Source organism: Phalacrocorax carbo, chromosome 7 (assembly GCF_963921805.1).
Source record: "Phalacrocorax carbo chromosome 7, bPhaCar2.1, whole genome shotgun sequence".
NCBI classification, from domain to species: Eukaryota; Metazoa; Chordata; class Aves; order Suliformes; family Phalacrocoracidae; genus Phalacrocorax; species Phalacrocorax carbo.
In genome coordinates, this window is record NC_087519.1 from 11892380 (window position 1) to 11917282 (window position 24903).

The 24903-nt window shown below is 39.2% G+C and overlaps 1 protein-coding gene across 4 annotated transcripts; it reads right to left on the reverse strand.

Annotated features, from left to right (window-relative positions):
- Positions 1 to 502: 502 nt before the first annotated feature.
- GABPB1 (GA binding protein transcription factor subunit beta 1) lies at positions 503 to 23609 on the reverse strand. 4 transcript variants are annotated; one of them, XM_064456327.1, is made up of 9 exons: positions 23533 to 23609; positions 16094 to 16201; positions 15085 to 15252; positions 14419 to 14613; positions 13156 to 13303; positions 12694 to 12807; positions 8648 to 8833; positions 7216 to 7331; positions 503 to 2296 (listed from the first exon to the last, which is right to left on the reverse strand). In XM_064456327.1, exons 1-9 carry the CDS (start codon positions 23602 to 23604, stop codon positions 2144 to 2146), a joined length of 1260 nt encoding a protein of 419 aa, XP_064312397.1. In that variant the 5' UTR covers positions 23605 to 23609; the 3' UTR covers positions 503 to 2143. The 4 variants fall into 4 exon arrangements, with proteins under 4 accessions (XP_064312397.1, XP_064312398.1, XP_064312399.1 ...); XM_064456328.1 differs by having other exon boundaries at positions 13192 to 13303; positions 23533 to 23605; XM_064456329.1 differs by lacking the exon at positions 23533 to 23609 and adding an exon at positions 23269 to 23512.
- Positions 23610 to 24903: the final 1294 nt, after the last annotated feature.

The following is a 24903-nucleotide window of genomic DNA, read 5'->3' on the forward strand; positions in this document are numbered from 1 at the left end:
TTAGCTTGACTAACTGGTTCCTGCATTTACTGGTGACAAAATGGATAGTTTCAAAAAAAAAACCAAACCCCTGAAATACAGCAATTCCCAGTTAGTCACTGCTCAAGGCTTGCTTCGAGTCCTAGTACCAGCTGAGCATGATTATATCCTTGAAAACAATTTTTCTAAAAACCACCACCACAGATTTTCCATTTTTTTTATTACCTTTTGGTTACTTTGGGGGCAAATCTACCAATTGGGATCAAATTTGCCAAATTTATACCAATATTAAGATATTTAGGATTTTTTCCCTAACTGCCAATTCTATAAACTCAAGTCAGAAGTTTGAAGAAGGAAGATTTTCTTTTGTATTGTATAATGCAATTCTTTCCCCACTCCTCCCTCCTACCTTCAAAGGCTATTCTAAGACTAAAACTGTTTCTTCGTATTTTTCTGAATGCCTAACACAGCACAACTTTGATCTTCTAATATGCATACAAAACAATTATATATATACACTATATATATGTGGAAAAGATATTTAATTGTAAAATAGAAAAAGTAGGCCAGAGTACAGTTTTAAGGGTAATTCTTCTGTGTACAGTATAGGTAAACTAGACTTTTTGCTTAAGTTCATATAAACAATTCCATAAAAGCAGTGAAACATGGAACAACAAAGCAAAGCACAAGAGTTTTATCTTACAAAAAAGGAATCTGCACAGTAGTTCAAAATTTAATGTAACACAGCACTGAACGATCTTAAGGCAGCTCAGTCTAAGCACAGCACTAGAAGCCAGCAACTCCTGAGATCTATTCCCAGTTTTACCACAGATTCACGTGGTCTTGGGCCAGTCATTTAACACTCCCTGTGTTGCACTTACACCCAGTTATAGAATTGAGACACCACCACTCACTTACCTGCCTCAGGCAGTACAGTAAGGGTTCTTTAAAATGCTCTGAAGATGTAACGTGCTATATTAATCCTAAGCATAATAGATCACTGCACAGACAAAAAAACAGTCTAACAGTGAAGAACAATGATGCTAGGTAAGAAGAGCATCACTACAACATAAAAAATTACTTGTCTGATTGCAAAAATCCATGTAGAAAAAAAAAATGTATCACTGAAGTAATTTCAAGGCTATTGGGGAAGAGATCAATAGAAATATTCTAAAAGAACTACTCTTTGTGTTCCAGTGGAGACATTCTTTTCTAGTCATTAATGAACTTTAAAATGTTTGTACAGGCAAACTGTAAGACACACAAAATGAAGTTTCAATGTCTCCACTACCAAATTTTAAATTGCCTCTAATATGTAAATTAAGATTTTTTCAATTACAAATTACATTCTTCCAAGAAATATACCATCCACAATAAAACTGGCTGCTAGCTTACCTCAAATGACCTATAGGCTAAACATTTTTCTCATATTTTTTCACATCTTTGCTGAAAAATACCTATGCAAGATGTATGTGTAGAAATTATAAAAACATGCAGCATATGTACAAACTGAAAAGTTTAAAAAATATTAGCTTCATATACATGTAAATCTACTTGGATATATCTGAAATTAAATATAAAAATTTCACCACCTAAAATACAAAAAAAAACCCCAAAACAGAACAAAAAAAAAACCAACCCCAAAAATGGTTTTCAGAGAATCTGAGACAACTACTTAAAGCTGTACAAAGATTTCCACCTGGAAATGTCTTACTCAGAGAAGTTTAAGCTGTCACCATGTAGAAGTAACTGTTAATTCATTTTGTCACATAATTAATTTTTAAGTTGTCAGCTTAAATCAACATCATCACCCTTAAAACTGTTCTGTTTTTCAGAAGTTAGATTCATACTAAAATCAAAAATTTCACAAAAACATTGGCTTCTCGTGTTTCTGGATCCCTTCAAAAAGATTTATCAACTCATTTTGAAACTGTAAAAAAAACAACTATTTACAGTATTTCATTTTAAATACTTTTCACAATTTCTAAATTCAGAGTTTTTATGTTACAAGAAATTCATCAGAGCTCACGGCATTAAGTCCAGTTATCAACTTGTAGCATCTTCTCTATCACGTAATCCTGTGTCTGTACCTATATAGCGCACAGTTCAAGATTGTACTGCAAGTTTTTAAAAGTAACAGGCTTTGCAGTATGTTCATTTTTTATTAAACAGCTTCTTTATTAGTCTGGAGGCGGTTCATTGCCTCTAGCTTCTGCCGGTAGGCCTCTGCTTCTTGTTCTTTCTTTAGAAGCTGCTGACGATATTTTTGTGCTTCTCTGTTTGCCTCATCCAGCTGTTTCTGAAGAGTTTCTCTTTCCTATTAGAAACAGAACCAGCAATATTTTGTCAAATATGTATCAAATACAAGTTAAAATAGCAAATATTTTTCCTTTACATGCAGCTCAAGTGTTATGATTCATATGTTCATGTAGAAACTGTTCAGTTCTGACTCGGGCAAACCTATATGAATGCTGCTGTGTAAATTAGACATGAACTATTGCACCAGACAACTCCCCACAATAAGGTTTGAAGCGTAAAACCAAATTTCTTTAGCTGAAAAGATACAAGCAAGTCTTCATGGAAAGAGAGTGAAATAAAAAAGCGGAAGCATGGCGGTCAAATACTAACAGAATATATTAACATTTCTCCAAGGATTCAATTCCCTTTGTTATGTTTTTTAATTGGAATTCAATCTAACAGGATTGCCCCTTTCTGTTGTATTTCTGATCAGCCAGTATAATGAAACACTGTTACCCAAAACCAGTTTGCACTGGAAAGTGACAGCTGCCCACTAACCCAACCGGTTAGAAACCTAACTGGTTTCTAAATGAAGCAATTGATACTATGCAATCCAGAGGTATAATTACACCCCTAAGGACACAATATTTTAGGAATTAACAGTCATTTAACTAGGTAAGATTTTCAGTTCAAAAGGAGTAACTTAAGGCTCCATCCTGCGTACAAGTTTGCTGGGGACAGCTACAAAATGGTTTCCAAGCAAAATAATAAGGGAAATGCCACTTCCTATGAAGCTGCCTTGGGAACTAAGGAGAACTTATTTCTATCTCTAGTGACGTAGGTACTGTCATTTTGTTTGATGCTACACTAAGCCCAATTGAAAAAGCAATTTGCTTGGAAAATAGTTTTGTTTTGATCCTCAACCAAACACCCTTTCATTAAAGTACATCATACTTTTATGAGTAAGGTAGTATTTGATTTCAAATCATTCTTTCCACTGTAGTTGTTAAGTAGCCACAGGAGGGAGGTTGTCAGAGAAACAAGCTATCTCCCAGAAAAACAAAACTGTTACCAAAAACTGAGGCCTAGTGAAAATAAGTTGCCTTTTCACCCTGTTCCCATCCCAGCAGTTCAGTACCACATTCACATTTAATACCTCGAACAGTTGTTAGAAGTTTCACCCCCCACATCCCCATAAAAGCATCCCTATTCTTCACCTCTTTGATGCACTCACATATTTTCATGGTCAGAGCCTGAAAATAGAAAATATTCTGCCTCCCTTCTACTTGCTACTGCTGCTCTCAGTACTTGTCACAGTCACATTTAGCAGTCACATGCTATGCTGAATGTGCTGGAATATAATGACATACGTGATCAGATCATTGCTAACAGCAGCATCTGTATAGCAAAAACAACAGGTGAAGGAGAAACATTATTAGCAGGTTATAAAGACTAGCTATAATGCAGAACAGAACAAACTCCATTAATTGTAACCTGATTTTTCATACGACTTTAAGAACTGGAGGAAGCTAGCTAGGGTTTGCTTCATTTGGAGCATATGCTGATAAAATGAGAGCTCATCTGATCTTGCTTACTTATTAGAAGAGGAAGTTCAGCTTCCACCTCTGAAAATGTAAATTCTGCTTTTTAAGCAACTTTATGAATGGCCAATCCATGCAGCAACTAGACTGACGAATGCCAAAGGAACGGTAGAGCCTACATCTCAAAGGATCTGAAATACACCAGTAATGTTCCATTACCAGTCCAACCAAAATACACTGCTATTTCTGTAAGTTATCTATGTCATTTAAGGGGAGTCAACATCTTACATAAAACAGCCTCTGGAGTAGAAAGTTGGTGAAAACAGCTACAAGACAATTCCCAGGGAAACAGTCAAAACAGTTGATCCTGCTACACATGGAAAGCAAACCTTCCCTCCTGAGGGTACTCAGTTCTGGGATATACTGAGCTGGGCATTACCTATCTCATAAATTTGTCACATAAAAAAAGGTCAGAAATCCACTACTGGCAAGAAGCAAAGCTGCTCTATCTACTGGGCTGCAGAAGAATAAGAACCACCAGTAACTCACTGGCCAGGGGTTCTGTGATGCATTACAAAAAGCAAGGTGCTATCACTACTATGGAGCATGTGCAGACTGCAAACACTTGGGGATGGAGAGGTTCTCAGACCACATCTGATGAGTATTTCCTACAGAAGAAAGAAATAGAGCCATGTACCCGTAAGGAGTACAGCACATTAAGGAAGGGACAGAAAAAAAAGGGTAAAAAAAGGGTCAGTGGCAGAGACAAGATGAAACCAGCATCCACCAGGCAGACTAGCAATTCAAAGCATGTAGATTAGTCCAGCAACTAACAGGTGTAGTTTTTAGACATAGTCCTAACGTGAACAGCCTGAGTTAAGAAATTAAGGCCAAGTATACCATCTAACTAGGCAGTGGAAAGAAACCAATGTTTCTGGAGGAGCAAGGCAGATCTACAGTGGACTGAACAGTGAAAACTGGTTCCTTAACTTTGACATCTAGGAGGACTCTATATGGTCTATTAGTTTCATCAGATCCAGAAAGTGTTCTTAGGGCATTCTTTAGAACACATCTGAAAGTGTTCTAATTATCTGAAGTCCTTTTGTATCATTATAAAAACCTATCCAGCTAAAAATCAGATTAGAGGATCCTGAATGCTCTTAAGGAATCTCCTATTTTATCAGGAGAATTTTCTTAATCACATGTAACTTTTCTTAACAGTCTATATATTGACAACAGGGACACCCATAACTAAAGTAATTAAACCAAGCATTCTTTTTAACAACAGAAAAAGCAGAGACATTAAACTAAAAATCAAAAACATGATTTTAAATTATATTAGTGAATTAATGACATGATTGTCCTCGTTCTACTACACATCACCCTCAATCATGCAACATGGGAGACAGTCAAATTCACAAATGAAAATAAAAATCACTTTAATGAATTAATGCATGAAAATGAGAAACAGTATCTGTGTGACAAGTTTTTTTGCTGCCATCCTTTGTCCGAAATACCAAACTGTTTAGGAAAACTGCTATCACTGTTCAAATGCGCCAAAATGTTGGAACCTAACAGACCCAAAAGAATAAAATCAAGACATCACTACAGCTTAGTCATTCACAGTACTCTCACAGGAAAGTTTGTCACCTCACATGAATGGGAGGATATTCAACTTAAGGACTTTCAAACTACAGTTAACTGTTCATACACTGTGAATTTAGAACAGCTGAAGAAAGCACTCTTAGCCTTCAATCAACACTTTATAATGAAATAAAGGAATGCATCACCAGTGAGGCAAAGAAACCAAACAATAAAAGGTTTTCTACATTAAAAAAAATATTTTCATGAGTGGAGGGATCCCACTCCCTCCAAATTCAAGTAGCTACCACCTTCTATGATAATGAAGTCCGAAGTGAACTAACTTTATGTCCACTTCTTTGATGTCCCTGTTACCAATGGGAGGTAGCACCATACCGCTGTGAACCACAATAAGGTTCCTGAAGTCAACTGGCCTCCACGCAGAGGCAGAGGTCTGCATGTGCACTTCCAGTTGTACAGGCAGGGACAAAGTCAGGCATCAAAACTTGCACTTAAAGGTAACAGATAAAGCAACTCATTTAAACCAACTTTTGATATTTGAGAAATGTGTTTAAAATATATAATTGAAACTGGTAGTCCCCTTGAAAGAATTGTTTGTACTGTTATACCAAGTATCTGTTGTTCGGAACAGGTCAATTTATTCCTTAACCAATCTAGATATTTTTTTCCCTTTTCCTAACAGAATTATTAAAATACTTAAGGAAACGTAATTTCTTTTAGGAATAATTCAGGCAGATGTTTAAAAGTGTGAACAAAAGAAATGTTTTTATTGTAACAGTCATACATTTTTTAAATGCAGCAAGAAAATTTCAACTGTCATGATAATCTGTAATGACCACAAAGCTGCAAAGTCCGAGAGTATTTGATGTGACAACTTAGGGCAGGGAAAGCAAGTGATGATAGGTGGTAATTATTGTTATTAGACATGGATAACATTTACAGCACATACTGTACAAGAAAAAGTATTCAATTAGGCACAATTTGATAATATGAACAGAAGTTGGAGAACACAACCTTTGATAGATGAAATATGGAGTTGACAAAATGAGAATGTACATCCTAGTCAAGGCAGAGAGCAGTTTTTGCAAACTTTTGACCAAAACTGGTCAGCACAGTTAGAAGTAACAGAAGAAGGAATGAGATGGTTGACCTATTGTGGCTAATGTAACAAAAAGCTATGATTTTAAATTGGACAGCTACATGTATTTGTCATATATAAAAACAAAAGCTCTCTGAATGCTGTTAGGTTTTCTGCCCTACAATTTAAATAAATAAACAAACAAACCCAGGATAGTGCAGAGATGTATAATAGCAAACTGTTCCAGAATTAAAAAGAAAAAAAAAAAAGACAGATAAAAATTGACAAACAGAATCTTACTGTTTCACATTTCCATTAACAGTTATCTAGATATCACGAATGGAAAGGAAGCCTTGCTAAAAATATGATCTTACAATCAGGACAAGCATGTGGTCATAACAGAAAGATGAGGATACAGTACTCTGATTCACTGCTAGCGGAAAGAGTCAGGTTACTTGATAATATATCAGTACTCAGTTTTAAAAACTAGCTAGTGATCTTAAAGAAAAAACAGAAGTTTTCAAATACTTAAATAAGTGCCACATTTATGTGCACAACCAGAGGATGAAGCAAAAAGCCCTCCTATATTCTTTTTTTTTTACAACAACTTCATAAAAGATGAATTGCAGTAACATGGGAGACTGAGCAAGTTATTGCTTCACACACTTCATTCTGTGGTAACACAGAAATTAAACTCTAGAACAACACAGAAAACCACAACCAGACACTCAGTGCTGAACACTCTGGTTAACACATATCATGTAATAGACTCCTTACTTCTATTTCTGCAGACTCCATACGATTTTCAACAATCTCAATGCACTGTCTCTTCACTGGCGGTTCTTCGCTTATCACAGTTTCTTCAGCAATGTCTGTTGCTGGAACTGTTAATACTGAAAACATATTTGTACATAAAAATACATTTACTTCAAACAATATTTGCGCTATATATAATTCATATAATTAAGTAATTTTATTAACAGCAATAAAATGCAAAGGCTTTCCCCTATGAAAACATGACTATTTATAAAGTCTGTACAGGGAAAATTAACTAAAAACTTTAGCTGTTTGTATGCTACTAAAGCATTTTAAAATTCTTTGGTGCCGAGGTCTACAATAGTTAGCTGTCACTCTGGAGTATCATTGCCATTTGCCACAGTAAACAGATGTGGAAGTGAACTGCAGCAGTTACCAGTCTGTCAAATCTGTAATTTATATAGCAGACCATCTCCTTTAAAATGGTTCTTAAACAAATACTAAACACAAAACTGGCTTTTGATTTTAACTAATTAGAACAGCTTAGGTAATCTGAAAATCCAGTACTTATTAACCTTGGAGGAAAAAAAATTGGAGATCTAAAGGAATTCATACTCTAATTTACTCATGCAACCATCTGGCAAATAGTATTGTGACTGTCACTTCAATTACTACCTACACACATTCATGCTTTTTGATAACTAGCTCTACGTGTTCAGTACTGTGAACCAAATCATTTGTCTCCAGTGTGCAACTCTCCAAGCTCCACACTGGGAGTCCTCATGAAGAAACCAGAGGAGGAATCATTTTTGCCTAGAAGTGGCAGACCACCTTTAGAACAAACCACCCAAAACACAGACACGTCACAAAAGAACACTTATTACACTAGCAGCTTCCACAAAGTACATATGGCACAACAGGACAATTTCCATCACCCTGGCTTCACTGGTTCTGTCACTGCTCTTCTAAAACCTCAATCATAATAGTTGGCTTTTGTTCTGTTAAGAACACACTCCATGCGATTTGCACAGCTTGTTTTGTGCATACCATTTCTAAATCCAGGCTCACTTCCCTGCAATTTTTCCAACAGGGCTTCAGCATAAATATTGGAAGAAGTCTTTTGTTTTACTCCATCTCCTAGTTTTCATAACAAGAATGCAAGAATCAAGCTTACTGAAGGCAAAGCAAGTCGTTATCACTTTTCCTTTAAATGTTCCATTTCTCTTCCATACAGTTTAATAATTCTTCCATTCTTTCTCCTAATGCAGAGACTCAGCTGACATGTGTAACTCACTGAACTGCAGTGGCTCACGTCTGAGCCTTTTGCAGTATAAGAATTCAAAGGTATTTAAATTGATAATTACACAAAACTGCCCACACTATTTGCGCCTAACAATTTATTATTATAGCTAAAATAGTTCCTCAAGCTCGAACCGCCCGTGTTTCCACTCACCTTGCTGTCCATCTGGCATAGTCACAATGATTGGTTGCCCTATTCCACTGGTTGGAATCGAATGCAGATTACCAAGCTGAATGCCGTCTGTAACTATAGTAATAACTTGCTGACCTCCAGAACTGACAACTTGCTGAATAGCACCATCCACAGATTCTGCAGTCACAACCTCTTCTGTGGCCACAACTATCAACAGATTAGTAAAGGAATTAAGTCAATTTATAAATTAAGCTTTATGATTTCAAATGCATTTTGGTACAGCTGAGAAAAAAAATGTCTTCCGTGCCTTTTAAAATCTGATCCCCTCCACCCCACCAATTAACGCATTACTACATATTATATTGTAAATAGAAATCTTTCACCAGGTCAACGTAAAGCACTAACGTTTTGAAATATACATGCAACTCTGTCCTCGCTTACCTTGCTCAATATAATAATTCTTTTATTTAGCATGTGTCCTAACACTCCACTTAAAACTGGTACTTTGGGTTCAGTGTTAACATGGCAGCAAGAACAAGAGTTGTTTTCAAGAACACAAATAACTTTTCCATTGTACACAAGCTGGACTAAGTTACACTAACAACAAAACAAAAAAAACCCCTTAAACTTGAAATATTAGTTTGAAACTACTCCTCAACCAGTACCTTGCCAGGTGTACCTCAGGACCCAGCCCTGATTTCTCTGCTTACCATAATGGTCTTCAGGACAGTAACAGACTGAAGGACCTCTAGAGAATCTTAAAGTTTTGTCTGTACTACATAGGTACTTCAAACACAACCACAACTTCATTTATTATACAAAGTATGAAACTGAACTAAAGGAAAAGTTCTGCAGATTTGACATTTTTATACCTTCAAAAGAGAAAGATAAAGCTAAAAAAGTAAAATAAACATTGTATGTATACAATTTTTAGGTAAAAGTAAAAATAAAAAGGTCCCAGCTCGATTAAGTATTTCAAATTCATTATTTGATTATCAGTATACAGCAGCAAACTCTCACAGTTCTATACTACATCTATAAGTCAAGGTAAGATAAGGGAAAGACTGCATTCAGAACTATGACACATACCACAGCTTGCACTATATACTGTAACTGGGGTCTTGCAATACTGCCCCCCCCCTTTTTTTTTAAAGCAACAAGCTACTAAGACAAAGGGCAAGATCACTAGTAGCACAATCAAAGAATTTCAAGCACACTATGTATTATTCTCAATTTGTCAGGGTAAAAGCAAAGCCTTTGATTTAAATAACAGACATTAGAGTGCTTTCTATCTACAGAGATTAAATTAAAACCCTATAGACTGTGTTGTGATGCTCAAGATGAAAGAAGTTAGATAAAACCCTGAAGCTTTCACCTTTTAAGTTAATTACAATGTAACACACACACAAAAAATCACTCTGTAGTTGAAATAATGACTGTAGTCATTGCCTTCTGAAGATCTTTATGTTTAGAGATTACTGTCCTACAGCACTGCTTAAATATTCATACAGCGTTTGTTCAGTAAACCAAAACAGTAAGTCCTACATGAATAACTGGTGTTGTACTGAACTTGATTTGGCTTCCAAGTACAGGCTCAGCAGTAAGAAAGAATACTGTCACCAAAAATTCCAAGTTGCAAGTGCCAATACTAGCTGCTGTGGCCAACAGCTCTGATCTTTCAGTTTCAAACTCAACATTGGGCTTTTAGTTCTGGAAGGAAACATTATTAGGTCTTCTTCAGACCTTGAAAGAAAAATGGAGATTTTGTCTAAAAAGAAGTTATTTTATGTAAAAGAAAGACATCCCCATAAACACAGTCCTTATTCCTCCCTTGCTCTCCTGTATCTATATCCATATAATCACTAGTTACCACACTACTTCATATGCCAAGGGAAAGCCGAAGTCATTTAAAACAGTAGCACTATTATTTTCAATAATTTCTGTATTAATGTGCATTATTTTCTCCTGCAGTGTATGCACAGGGAGAGAACACCTGCACATGCAGTAAGACATATGCCTAATTCCAACATAAGCACACCAAATACTGCACTCCAAATACACATCTTAAACCAGATTTTTCTCTAATCCAACTAAGTTCCATACGTATATTATGCAACACATTTGTAGTAACATTCATGTTCTCATATATGCTTCATTTGAGTAAAATTAAAAAAAAAAACAACAAACACCACCATGATTCTATTCAGCTCCAGCGAGAAGCACCTTTCTTTCTTTGGTTTTACAAAAATGATGTGTTTTTAACTGCACGACATGAGGAACTAGGGGGAAGAGATCAGCATAAAGTTGGCTTGGAAAGAGGAGAAAAATAGAAACAACATAAAAGGCAGAACCTAAGTGCTTTGTCCAAGTTTATACAGTCCTAAACACAGGAGGCTAAATACAAGGTAAGAGCCAAAACCAGAATTCTCAATCCTATATTTTTTAAAGTATTCATAAACGGATCTTTTACAAGATGAGCACAAAGAGAAGGATTTGTTTTTGTTGTTGCTATTTTTCTTTTTTTTTTTCCTTGAAGACACATACTGCTGTTGCACAGGTGACAAAAAGCTGCTTTTGTATTCTTTACACTTTATAAACTATTGAAGCAGTAAGAACCCAGGAAATACTTTCCAGACAGTACGAGTCTGCAAGATTGCCCATACACCTGCATAAAAATCAAAGCATTAAAACTGAAATAAACAGGAGGGTTAGGTATGATGCACACTGTGTTACTGAAGGTGGGAAGCTACTGCATCAAGACTTCAAGCCTATTCCTTCTGGCCTGTCATCTCCTGCCTCCTCTCAGGTAATTTTTATCTTCAGTGGTTTACTGAATGTAAACTGAATGTAATGTAGGTTGCACTGCACCACTGCAAGGGTAGGGCCAGGAAACATGAGAATACTGTTAGTTACCCAAGTCTATCTACTACTGAGTCCTGGATACACATTTAATGGCCTGTAATCCCATGCAATTCCTTCTCGAGTTTCTCTCTCCTACAATTAGGTCTGAGTGTCATTGAAATTTATTAGTTTATTGAAAACATCAGCAGCTTCTTCTGTAATGAAAGGCACTGCATTCTGGTTTTGAATCATGCAATATTTAAATTCCATAGAATAGCAGAGCTGTAATTAGGTACTGCTTTGAGAAGTAGAAGAAAAGAGCTGTATTAAGAAGAAATCCTGCAGGACTTCAGAATACTTAGAAATGAAAATTCAGGTATGTGTTGGGATGCAGCTGTCACGCCAGCAAGTATGAGAATACACTTCTCTTCTATTTTCAGTGAAAACTGCGTCCTTAAGGATGATGTAATCTACAGAGCTTTGATTATAAGACTCCTAAGTGCCATTTCTTTCTTCACTTTGGCATGTTGTAATGAACAAAAGTGAAAAAGTACACAAAGCAAGCACCACATTATTCAGGAAGAATGGAGAAAGATATCCAGGGCAACTTGCGGAGTATGAAACCTTGACCAAAGTTGCTAGGCTTACGTTTACCTGAAGTGCCATGACAGCGTACCAGCCTGAGCGGGACATACTAATCACTACATATTGTTATAAATGCAAGTAGAATGCCTCAATGTTGAAAAGAAGACCCACATACATTCTAACGGGCAAACTGCACATTAATATCATCAAATATTATTGTGCCTTTAGGGTGAAAGGTGAAGAAAACTGCCAACAAAGTGACTGCACGCAACATTGGGGGCCATTTCCCAATATTTAACAGAAAGAAGCATTCAAAGAATCGTACAAACATTCTCCCACCTAATGCAACTAGACTGTAGGTAGACAAAGACGTGAATTCAATCACCTGAATTATGCTTGCTCTCAGCAAGATGAATGCTACTCACATTAGGCGCAGAAATACCAGTTGTGGTCAGAAATCTTATTAAGAAAGAATTGTACATCCAAATCTAGCAACCTTCCAGGTAAAAGTAAAGGAAAAATTTTGTTCACACTGAAAAAAGGAAGATTGTAGTCCCATTTCTGTATTAACTGTATCTCCAAAAGCGCCAATTATGTACTTCTAGTTTATTAAATGAGGTTAAATGACTTCACTTTCTAACCTGGTGTTTCTGAAGAATTAGACAGTGGAGCTGATGCTTCTGCTAAAGCTGCCAGTGTGGCTAATACTGATGTCGATGAATTTCCAAACTGTACAGCAGACACGCCTGTTTCATCTAGTAGGATAAAAAAAAAGAAGTTAGGTCATAAATTTAAAACCAGTGAAGTCCTTTTTTTATTATTGCATTGAAGCTTTTAACACACATACTGTTCTCAGCAACATTCTGCTAAACCAAAGTGCTATTCTGAAGGCAAGTTTGTTAAGCAAATACAACTTCTGATAATTTATCTCCATGAAGACTGTTGTTTTAAGTACCTAGATATTTAGGCACATTAAAAAAACTGAAGAGGAACATGGTAACTTCTCTGTTCTTACCACTGTTTTTCCTCAAGCCTTTTCACTAAAAGGTGAAAACCTATTAAAGTATAAAATCCCAGTAGCTATCCTATAGGCTTCTAAATACCTGTTCCATTTGATGTATTTGCAGAAGATACCAGACCTGTTAGGTTCACCACCCCTCCAGGTCCGATGATGAACTGCGGTGTTGCTGCATGTATCGTCACAGTGTCCGGACTTTCTGGATTCGTATTGATTTGGTTCTGCATTGCAATCTAGGAGACAAAGGTAATAATATCATTCCAGCTGTAGGTATAAAGAAGTTATTTACCTTGTAAGAACTAGAATTATTGCACATTCCACTCTAACAGAGAGAATCTCCCTTGTAACGCAATATACACACGTCATGTATTTACACAAAGCACAAGATGTGACATCAGAAACCCTTTTTGGCTGAAATCTAAAATGTCTGTTGAAGTGAAAAATGACACACAACTACTTCTCCTTACCATTTATTGTAAGCAAAGATGATCATATAAAGACAAGGCCCTTTTGTAGATGTGTAAGCTCAAGTGTCTATAATAGAGGCCTGAAGAGCCACGACTGCCGTGCCTGGCAGCTATATGCCATGAAAACGGGCTCTTACAGCTTAGTAATCACCACGAATTGTGGATGGCATTCTTCTTTTTGTCTTCCTTTGAATTATTATTGACTTTTACTTACTATGTCCTTTCTGCAATGAAGAGGAGGCTAAGGGAAGAGACCAGAAGTTCATACAGTTCAAGATGTACAGGAACAACAGATTTATACAGCGGCATAATGGTATTTTTCATTTGCTTTCTATTCTTTTCTCAATAACGCTTAGCACTTAATTTGCCTTTAAGAACACTATTGAACAGTAAGCACACATTTTCAAGAAAGTATCTATTATAATCCCAACCCAATCACTTATCCAACAATTCAATCCTAGTTTTTCTAATTCTGGAGAAAATGCCATCTCTTCTCCCCTCTCCTCAACTCCAACTGTTAGAAAATTAATATTCATATATGAGCTAACCGAATACTGCAGTAAAGTCAACTCCCTATTCTGCCAATATGTTTTAAGTTTTACACCTTGCTTGTGAAGACTCCACCTAGTTCTGTGTACTACAACACTCAAATTTCAGAAAATAAAGGATATTTATCCTTGACTTTGTAGGTGGTGAAAGCGCTCTTCAGCCAACTAATATTTACTAACATTAATCCCACTTCCATGTCACAAACTAGACCGGAGTTTAGCATTATCAGTCAATACATGGTCTCACACCTACTGTAGTAAAAGCTTAGTTTATCCTGTGTGTAAACAAGTACTTTGCTGTAAGCTCTCTGAATGTCATGATTCAAAAGTTACCTGTAATATTTCTGCAAGATCTTCATTTCCATTATCTACTGCAATATCTAATGCCGTTTTGCAAAATTTACTCTGAGCGTGAACATCTGCTCCGTACTTTATTAAGAGTTCTACAACTTCTTGGTGGTTATGTTCGGTAGCCCAGTGAAGCGCAGTCATTTTGAGCATGTCCTTCGCATTAACATCAGCACCGTGCTACAAACAAAATCATTGCATGAACTATGTCATTAGAAGTATCTGAAATAAATAATGCTGGTCACCGAAGGAAGCCCCAAACTGTCTTTCTCCAGCAGTAATGTCCTGTTATCTTACATTTACAGATTTATTAAAAGTACTTCAATCTAACTACCGAATACATCATTTACCTCAAATGATTAAATACTCCCTAAAACATAACGTGTCTTGGTTCTAAAAGTTGTTACTCACACAATGTCAAATTACAAAATAGTCTTATTTTGAAATGGCAATAAGTAAATCACCTGAAATCATGACGACTTTAATGCTAAAATAAATTACAGTTTAACAGGAAAACAAAGTACCCAATGCACACAATATAAATATTCATACCTTTTCAATGTTGATTTTATGACTAAAAGGAAATTGCAAATATTTTATCATAAACCACTGTAATATCCCCACCTCAGAACTTGTTTCAGCAGTCTTTACCTTAAGTAAAACTTCAACTATGCTGGCATGGCCTTCTGATGCTGCCATGTGTAATGGAGTTCTGTCCACTTTGGTTCTGGCATCCCGACTTACACCTGCTCGCAGCAACACTTCTGTTGTTGAGTAGTGTCCATACTGTGCTGCTAGATGAAGTGGAGATGTTCCCAACTGTAATGTAATGCAAAGTGTGGAGTTTTAACAGATGTCAGGATGATGTATTTCTTATTCTGGGGCTATCAAACTTGGGTGTCAGGCCACCACTTCAAAATAATTTTCCCTTCCAGTCTTAAGGAAAGAACCTGTCACAGCTTTTACAAAGTATGAAGGGGTGGGGGGCAGTGTGTGTGTGTGTAAGTTTAAATGTCTGTGCATGTTTTTGCTGTCTTTTTGAGGTGTGATGTTTCAAGGGGCCTAACCCCATTTTTAGTGTTGATCAACACACCATACCAACAGTGGAAGGGACCTCTGGAAGTCATTTAAGTCCAATCTCCTGCTCAAAACAGAGACAACTTGAAAGTTATGTCACCAAGTAGATTAAGGCTCTTACAGGCTTGTAGATAACCTAGAATTTTACGTACATGACCTCCCTATACAACCTGTTCAAAAACAGGCACCTCCAAAAGACAACCCAGAGCCCCTATATCAGGGAACTCTCAGCTGCACATATTAGGTAGTCAGGACTGCTTTCTTAATTCAGACCTTTTACTATCCTAAATGCATAAACACAATAACAAGAAGGATGACTGATGCTTTCTCCCATTAACTATTCCAAAGATCATCCTCAAAGCCACCAGAACAAGCTCATTCACAGTTTGTTACTAAAATCAGTAAGAGGTCATATGAAGAAACAGACAATTTTAATTTTAAATTAGACATTAGCTGACGTGACTGCAGAATTCCAAGATGACACTCCCAAGCCTTGAAATATGAATGCTTAATTGTAATAATCCTATTTCTTCAGGTGAGAAAAGTAAGACGATTTACCAAACACTGCAAAAGTTTTCATTACCCAATCTGTGGTAAAAGGTGCTCCATTTGCCATCAAAATGCGAACTTCATCATCTTGACCTGCTCGTGCAGCTTCTAGAAGTTTCTTTCCCAAATCTACTAGTGACATCTAGTGAAGTACATAAAGGAATATAAAGAAAAAATAACAACATTAATACTATTATAAGTACACAAATGCCACTGTCATTTTTTAAAATTATTATTTCTGAATGACTCTGAAAAGTTCAAAAACTGGAGTTTATATTTTAGCCATGGGAACAAGCTTTATTGATTGCAATAAACAGCTTGATTTTAGACTTACTTTTGTCAGCCAAACAGAACTGACACTGGGGTGAAGACTTCAATATTATAGTGCTGTAACCATAGCAGCTGCAAAGTTATATCAAACTAGATTTGATCTGAATGGGATGCACATTTCTTATATCAGAAAGTGGTTTAGAAGCTCTCACCTGATACCGCTACCTGCTGCAGCTTTGTCCAGCTTTCAAATGGTACTACTTCATGGCTGCTGTCACACGCCCAAAGGCACTACATTCACTTATCCAAAATGCCTACACCTATTTAAGAGGTATCATTATGTAAATATGCTTAGATAGACATGAAACACACCTTTCTGAGATCTCGTCCATCACTACCACTTCATTTTGTTCATCCTAAAATATTGCTGAATTCCTAGCTACAAAATGATGCAATAAGCATATATTATTATACTATTTGTATCAGACATATGAACTAAAACATCTGCCTGAAAACAAACACTACTACCTGCTTCAACTGTCTAGAGTTACTAAAAACACATTAAGTGCAAAATTTTGATTGAGATATGACCAAGACACTAGCTGAAAAACTTTCACATCATCTTTAGATAATCACTCTTTTACAGCACTCAGGGTTCCATACAGAATCATAGAATCATTAAGGTTGGAAAAGACCTCCATATAATACAGAGCACACAAAACTATACGTAGACAAATGACACCTATCTGTGTTCCTGCTGCATCAAAGACTTCCTAGTATAACATCTTTTTAAACCCACTCTATTTCATACTCGATATTAAATGTGTTCCGTAAAAAGAAAATTTAGAACTAAACCACAACTCACACTACTAACCAAAATATATCATCAACATTTTAGTCCTATAGCTATGTTTTCTGCTACCAGGACACTAAGAATGGAACAACTTTCATCTCTGTTTGGTTTCTGGTCACAAGCAAATTTAAGCCTGTATTACTAATAACAGCAGTTGCAAGGCCACGCAGCCAGTTTCCTACACAAAGTTAGGGTGATCAGTTCAGAAAGAAATCCCAATAGGATCATTTTTTTACCTCTTTTCTTAAAAATACAATTCTATCACAAACTCAATGTATTTAGAAAGTTCTCCACACCTGTCAAAATCTGTGTGGTATGTTCAACAAGCTGAAAGCTATTGACTTTGGAAGAAATTAGAAAGGCAGACGGAAATACTGCAAATGCAGACTCCAACATGTATCAGTAGAGCCATGAACTGAAGCAGATTACCTCTTTGTCTACAGAACTGACTGCAGGCAGCAATATCCCCTTCACCAAGACAATACTCCATTTATGTACATCCTTCTAGTACACATGGACATGTTGATTTGTCTCCAGGCAGAAAAGGGAAGAGGAGCAGGAAGGTGGCAGGACAGGACAAATACTGACAATGTAAAAAGGAAGGAAGAAAGGAGCACAGAGTCAGATGCAGAGGAAGGGACAACAGCTGACTCTCTTCCATAAAGAAAAAGAACAAAGAGAAACAGGAATAAGAAAGTCTACTATCCCAGTTAAAGGGAGACACTAGGACTAACAATATAAAACAAATCATAGGACAGAAAGGGCATTTGGCAAGTGCAGCAGTGAAATGAAGGAATATAGCGCTCTCGTTATATGGCACCCTCTTTCTTTTTTTGGCAGGGGGCAATTTAAAGAGAGGAAAAACACACACAGACACACACACTTTTTTCTGGTTGTCTTAACACCACCACATCAAGGTCCTCAAGCAAAACAAAAGCTGGAACTTAATGCAAAATACCGAAGTTAGGAACTAATTTGGAAAGACACCAATTCATTTTCCTTGTATTTATTTTTGTTTTAAACACCAGTAGAGAAAAGGAACTAGTTAAGTCTCCTTTCAGAATTACAGAACAATTGAGGCTGGGCAGGACCTCCCAAGGTCAGCTAGTTCAATAGCCTGGTCAGAGCTGGCCCAACAGGCACAGGCTGTGCAGGGCTCAGTCCTGTTGAGTTTTGAATGTCTCTGTGAATGAACACCCCACTACTTCAGCCTCATTCCAGTGTCCAACCACCCTCATGGTGAGAGCTGCCCTCTTTGTATAAGCTTATACTTAACTTATACTTGGTGCCTGTTAGACAACAAAAATAGATGAATTAAATTACAATCTGTACATTTAACAGCTACACCTATTCAGAACCCACTGGCCACATCTATACTGGTGAAATAAACTGCAAAGTTGTTACCAAAACCCTATACTGCAACATCAAGCAGCAAAAAAATTAAATTGTGGTGGACTGCAAAATACAAGTCTCACTCCCAGGAGACCTTAGGGACAAACTTCAGCTTGAGATCAACACCTTTTCAGAGTCTCTCTGAACCACTACTGTTGAGCACGCTGTCAGAGTGACAGATCAGTTCTTAATGCACAACTAAACAGCATTGTACTACTCTCAATAAGAAGTGTTCTAATCAAGGAAAAAAGAGGGACAGGGAAGATCATACACGATGTAACCTTCACTACATGTAGTACTTATATTAACCAACACTCTCTCGGTTGATATGAAGTGTTTGTATTTTAAACAAGAACAAAGCTTCACAGAAGTTTACATGTTTCATGATGTAGAATTTTAACTTCAGTTAAAAACGACACAAATTTCAGAAATGAAGTAAAAGTTTCCATTCTCATAGGACACTTGAAAGCATGCTTGGGCCATCTAGCGGAAGAAAGTTTAAAACACAGTAAAAACTTACATGAACTCAAAAATAAAAATCACATTCTACATCAATAATGCACTAACAACAGCAACTGATGAAGCATTTCCAAAAGACTCACACACAGTTAGTCACTTTTAACCAACAAATACTAGCATTCACAAAATTTCTTGAGAGTAGTCAACCCAAAGCTGATTTCTACTTGACAGACCATTCCAGGGACCAGTATTGTAAGGTCAGGAAGCCCTTTAGTAATAACATGCCCCACACTTCCCCTGTACTCTTCTACTGCTAGTACTGGGATGTACCAAGAAGTGTCTGCAGTGTCAGAATTTCCCTTCCTTCCCTCTCCAGAAAAATTCTTCAGCTGCTCTCTTGAGATCAGTTAGTCACACTACAACAGAGCAGTGATACTATCAAAAGCAAAGTTCTACACATAGCACAACAAAATGTATTTAAAATTGAAATAATATTTCCACTTCAAAGCAGCACTCTTAGTTATGTACTGCTGCTACTCTGTGCAGTGTTACAGAACAACTCTGCTGAACTGTGTTAGAGGGTACTCTTCAGTAACTGTCATTTCCATCAAGCTTGGCTAGCACAACAGCTGGGTAATAAGAGATTCTTTCACACAATAAAAACATCACTGGCTCTGAAATAAAGGCTTCAGACTATTATACTTATTCTTACGCCAATCTGAGTATGTTTTCAGACTTCTAACAGCTCCTACACAACTGTGCGAACAGAGGGTTTTGTCTACAGAGTGAATAGGGAAGAGCTTCTGCTGGGTTTGGACTTCTCTGTATTAACCACCTCCTGAATTTCCACATTTCATTACTGCAGTGCATTCCGTACAGTATCATTAGCCAGATGCCAGAGTGAACCGGTAATTAAAGTTTACATCAAATTATCATTGCTATTTTACTTCTGGTAATAGTAATACTACTTACTACTAGTAATACTACACACTAGTAATACTACTAATAGTAATACTAGTGCTAGCAAAAAGTAATAGCAATACTACCTACTAATGGTGGTACTACATACTAATAGTACTAACGATAGGAAATCATACTGCTTTTTTGTATCCATCTTATGATTTAGGTTTTTATACATTCTGTGTAACTCTCAACGACCTGTTGTTACCAGAAGGGTATATAACAGCCCTTCACCGGAGCTTAGGTGGAGCTGTGTGTAAAATGGGCTCTGTGGGGAGGCAAAGGAGCTGAAAAACATGCGGCTTGGGAAGTCTGGGGTACCAAACCACAGCCTACAGACAACAAAGCAGCAGAGCCTGCTGTCCTAAAGGAAGAAGATTAAGTTTGGCTTAAAATATTGTAGCACCTTTCACACTGGTATCCTGCCCCAAGGATTTGGACCCAGCCTGTATTCCCTTTCTACCACTGCAGCGGTGAGCATCAGCCAGTCAAAATCAACAGGACACCTGCTAACATGGAGCTCTTGCAGCCACCAGTGTACCAAGGCATGCTCCTGAGCGACACACACTTATACTAGAAGACCATGGACTGCACCAATCCAATTTACCAGAAGACAAACGGACTCAGCATACACCGTACTATGACAAGGATTTGCAGTCATTCCTAAAAAAACCCAGGACAAAGTTCCATAAAATGCTAATTAAACAGGCTTCCCTACTGAAGTGACAGGCAGCAGAATCGTACTCACACCCGTTACGTCTGGAAAAAAGAATGCCCTTTTCAGAATGTCTTTTTCTTTCCACTGTTTCAAAAAAAATAATTTTAAAAATCGACCTGCTTCCCCAGACCTGATCTTCAGAAATGCTACAATCCTACTGATTCCAACATTGCACAGTATCGCCACAAATTTAGAACAGCAATTTCCAACTAATTGTATATGCCTATCCAGACCAAGGTCAAAAATATTTTTAAGTAGAGTATAAATAGTTAGCAATAACTATTTAAATCTTTAATCAGGCACACAGTTTTGATAATTTTTAGAATTGAAATAATAAGATCAACTTGGTTTGGTTTTTCTTTTAATCCTGATATAATAGCACAATACTTGAACTCTGAAAAACTCTTCAAAAAAGTTTTTATTTCAATTACAGTTTTGTAACTTTTAAAGGAACCAGAAGGTTTGCATTAAACCCAGGCATATTTCCATGTGCTAGCATCTCTTAAAAACCTTGGCTTAATTTTATAATTTAATAGAGATTATAGCAAGTCACATGGGATAAACTCAAAAAGTTCTTGTATTATTTCCTAACTGAATGATACCCTTCCAAATGTATTTGGACAATGATTTCATGTCATACTTCAAATCTTAATATAAATATCACAGGCTTAGAATAGCCACACTTCTATTATGATAATTAAAATTACACTAATATATAAACAGCAGTGGGCTTTAGTTCCAGTGCTTTCAGCTTTCCTCTATGTCTGTGTTGTGTTTGTAAGTAAATTCTCTCTAGTTTGTTTACACAGCACCATGACCTTCATGTTGGACTATGTATGCACCACATGAAAAATATCTGATCTGAGAAGAAAGATCAGAAAAGCAAACATACGGTTGAATAGCTTCGTGGTTAAGATAGTCAAGCCTGTATTTACACAGGTCTGTCCTCCAACTAGGTTTATACATGAATTTAAATTAGCAACAATCATCAGCATAACTCTATTAAATAATGCAGATGGTAGAAAAGTCTCATCCTTAAAAATGAGACCACAGATCTGGCTGTTATCTGCAACAAAATGCAACAACTGAAAAATATTATTATGCAACAAGGGTGAACCATTGGCACCAACCAAGATTTGGGTTGGCACTGCCAAGAAGCTACAAAGCTTTCACAGACAAGTTTGGCACTGGATACCAAAAAGATGTTATGGCAGCTGTGACTGACATGAAGAATCTTAAGGGCTTGTTCTGTAGCCTTTGAACTAACTGTTCTACAGTCTTAAGAGTATGTCTCAGATTAATGGAAACTTGAAAATATCCTCAAACAAAAATCACCAGCCTCTCTAATTAGAACGTCTGTTCTATTATGAGGAAACTTCCTTAACAGTTTCTTTCTAGCACACAGGTCCAAAACAAAAAAACCCACACCCCTAGAAAACAGTTTTCATCAAAGAAAGTGGACAACAAACAAGAGCCTACACCTAGCATATGCTGATCTGCATTGTGTGCCCCTAACCTTACACAGATTTGTGCACCCTTACAAGTACTTCTACATGCATACACACTTCAGCCAAACTGCTTAGCCTTACTAATACTTGGGAAGTAATGAGTAATTGGAAGAAAACCATTATAGCACGCCAAAGTGTGCATTCACTTCTAGCACATTCAACGCTAATATGCAGCATTTACTATTAGATAAAAGCTACCTTAGTAAGCACGTGAAAGGACAACGTAAAACTGCTTTAAGCTAAAAACTCAATGGGGATTTCACCGACGTGCTATCAAACAGAGCCTCACCAGCTGAAGCTACTTTGGCTACCAGGAGAGTAAAGAAAAACACTCCGAACCACCACATCTCAGCCCACGTTTGTGCTCCCATCGTACGCTTTATTGAGAGTCCGAGGCAAGAGTTACAGACTGCGGGGCGGGAGGCTGCAGCGGCGGGAAGCGCTCCCCTCGGGGCACCTTTGGCGCCAAGCTCCGGCGCGCAGCAAAGCCGCCCCGGGCTGTGACAGGAACCGATGGGCAGCCCGCCCCACGCCAGGCCCGAGACGGGGCCGCCCGCCGAGGAAACGGCGGGCCCCGTTCCGCCCCTCAGCGCCCGGGCCCCTCGCCGGGCGGGCCGCGCCGCGCTCCCCCGGGTCCGTGCGGCACGCCGCGGGCACTCGTGGCCACCCGTCCCCCCGCCGCGCCGGCGGCCCCCGGCCCCGGTGCAGGCCCTGCCCCACAGGCCGCGCCCGGCGCCCCGCGGGGCCGCACAGGCCGCCGCCGCGGCCCAGGCCGGCGCCGCCGCTGCCCGCGCCCCCCGCGCGGCGGGGTCCCCGGAAGGCCGGCCAGCGCGCCCGCTCTCCCCAACAGGAAATCCTGGCTGGGCTGGGCGCTGCAGAGGGAGCCGCGGCGCCGGGTTCCGGGGGAAGTGGAATTATTTTTTACCAGCGAAGAGATCAACTTCCACATCCGGTAACAGGGCCCTATACAAAGGCGCAGACTGACCTGGAAAAGCTTGGCCGGCCCAGGGGGGTGAGGGAGAGACGAGGCGCGGGGATGGGGGCCTTACCGTGCTGCCGTCCCGGCCGCCGCCGCCGCCACGACAACCAGGGGCGCTGGAGGCCGCCGCTCATCGGCGCCCAAAAGCCCCACACAAAAGTCCCCGCTGCGCCTGGCGGAGGGACACGGCAGGCGTCGGGAGGGGAGGGGCGCCGCTCCGCCGGGAGCCGCGCCGCCCCGCCGCCAGCCCGCGCTCGGCCGTGAGGCGGCGGGTCCCGCCCGCGGGCGGCGCCCCCGGGGGCGCCCGGCACTTACCGTGGGGTGCGGGTATTACCTTATTACACAAATATCCCCGACAAAAGGGGCTCGGCGGAGGGATACGGCCTCCGCGCCGCCTGCCGCGCATGCGCGGCAGCGGGGGGAAAGGCGGGGGAAGTGGGGAGTGGAGGGGCCCGCCATGTTCCGTCCCGCTTCCCGCCCGGTGGGGGGCAGGGCGCTGCCCGCCCCCGGCGTGCCCGGGGAGACCCTCCCTGTAAGCAGCTTCAGAAATGAAGGAGAGGGCCGCTGTCCCGCATGCCGGCCTTCTCGGGCTCCTCTTCGCTGCGGGGGTCACCCTTCCCGCCTCATGGCCGCTGGGGCTCGGGGTGTGCGCTCAGGTGAGGGTGCCCTAAGGAAGGGCTTCGCTGCCCTGCCTCCCCTAGGCAGGGCTTTAGCTATGCTTTGGGATCACAGAGATAGGATGTGATACGGATGACAACTGCAAAATGGCCCCAAGCATTGCTGTTCTGTCAGAGAGCTCTGGCCTTCAGTTCCAAACCGGCGTTGGACCCAACACCCCAGTGCCTGAAATGTTTCTCCTGGTTTTGTTTCAACAATGAGAAATGGTCGTGCTCGCATTCTCCCCAAAACTATTCAAAGTCACCAATCTTCTGATACCACCATAAAGGATAGATCCCATAATACATGTCCTTCAGAAAAAGATACCAATCACAAAATTCTGCTCAGTTATTTTGGAGATCGTAGTACCTACTACATAATCGGAGGAATACTTGCGACAACATTGTTTACAGGTCCTTTTTTTTTTTTTTTTTTTGCCCTTGACCTGCCTAACACAGCTTTGGAGAAAATACAAATAACCAGATTCCAAAGAGCAAACCTCACCTCAAAGATACCACAGAACTGAATCCTCAAGTCACTGCTGAAACAAACCCATTTGGTCCAGGAGAGGAAGCTCTGTTTCCCTCACATGGCAGATGAACAGCCGTCCTGGCTGAGTGCGATGGCAGGACTTATGCCACCCTGGCTGACAGGACTCCCCCCAGTTCTTGCAGTACTTTTGATTTGAATTAGGCTGCAGGGAGGAATTCTCCATGCACTTTTTGGAAAGCCGGTTATTCCTTCCTTTATATGCTGTCACCTGGTTCAGGGACCTGTTGACGTATTTTTCTAGGAGTGATAAACCAGAAGGTGGCACTAGAGAACAAGTCCAGACACCTCCCCTCAGGGCTGTCACTTGTCACCAGGGTACAGAAACCTTAAACCCAGCCTTCATCACATCTCTTTTTCGCTGTTGGTAAGCGTTCTGTGTCTCTCAACGAGCATGTAGCTTGCCAAATTATGGGTTTTCATTTACACAGTAGCAGTAGATACAGGAAATACTATGATGTCCTCACAGGCATGTGCCAACGAGCAGGAATGCCTCATG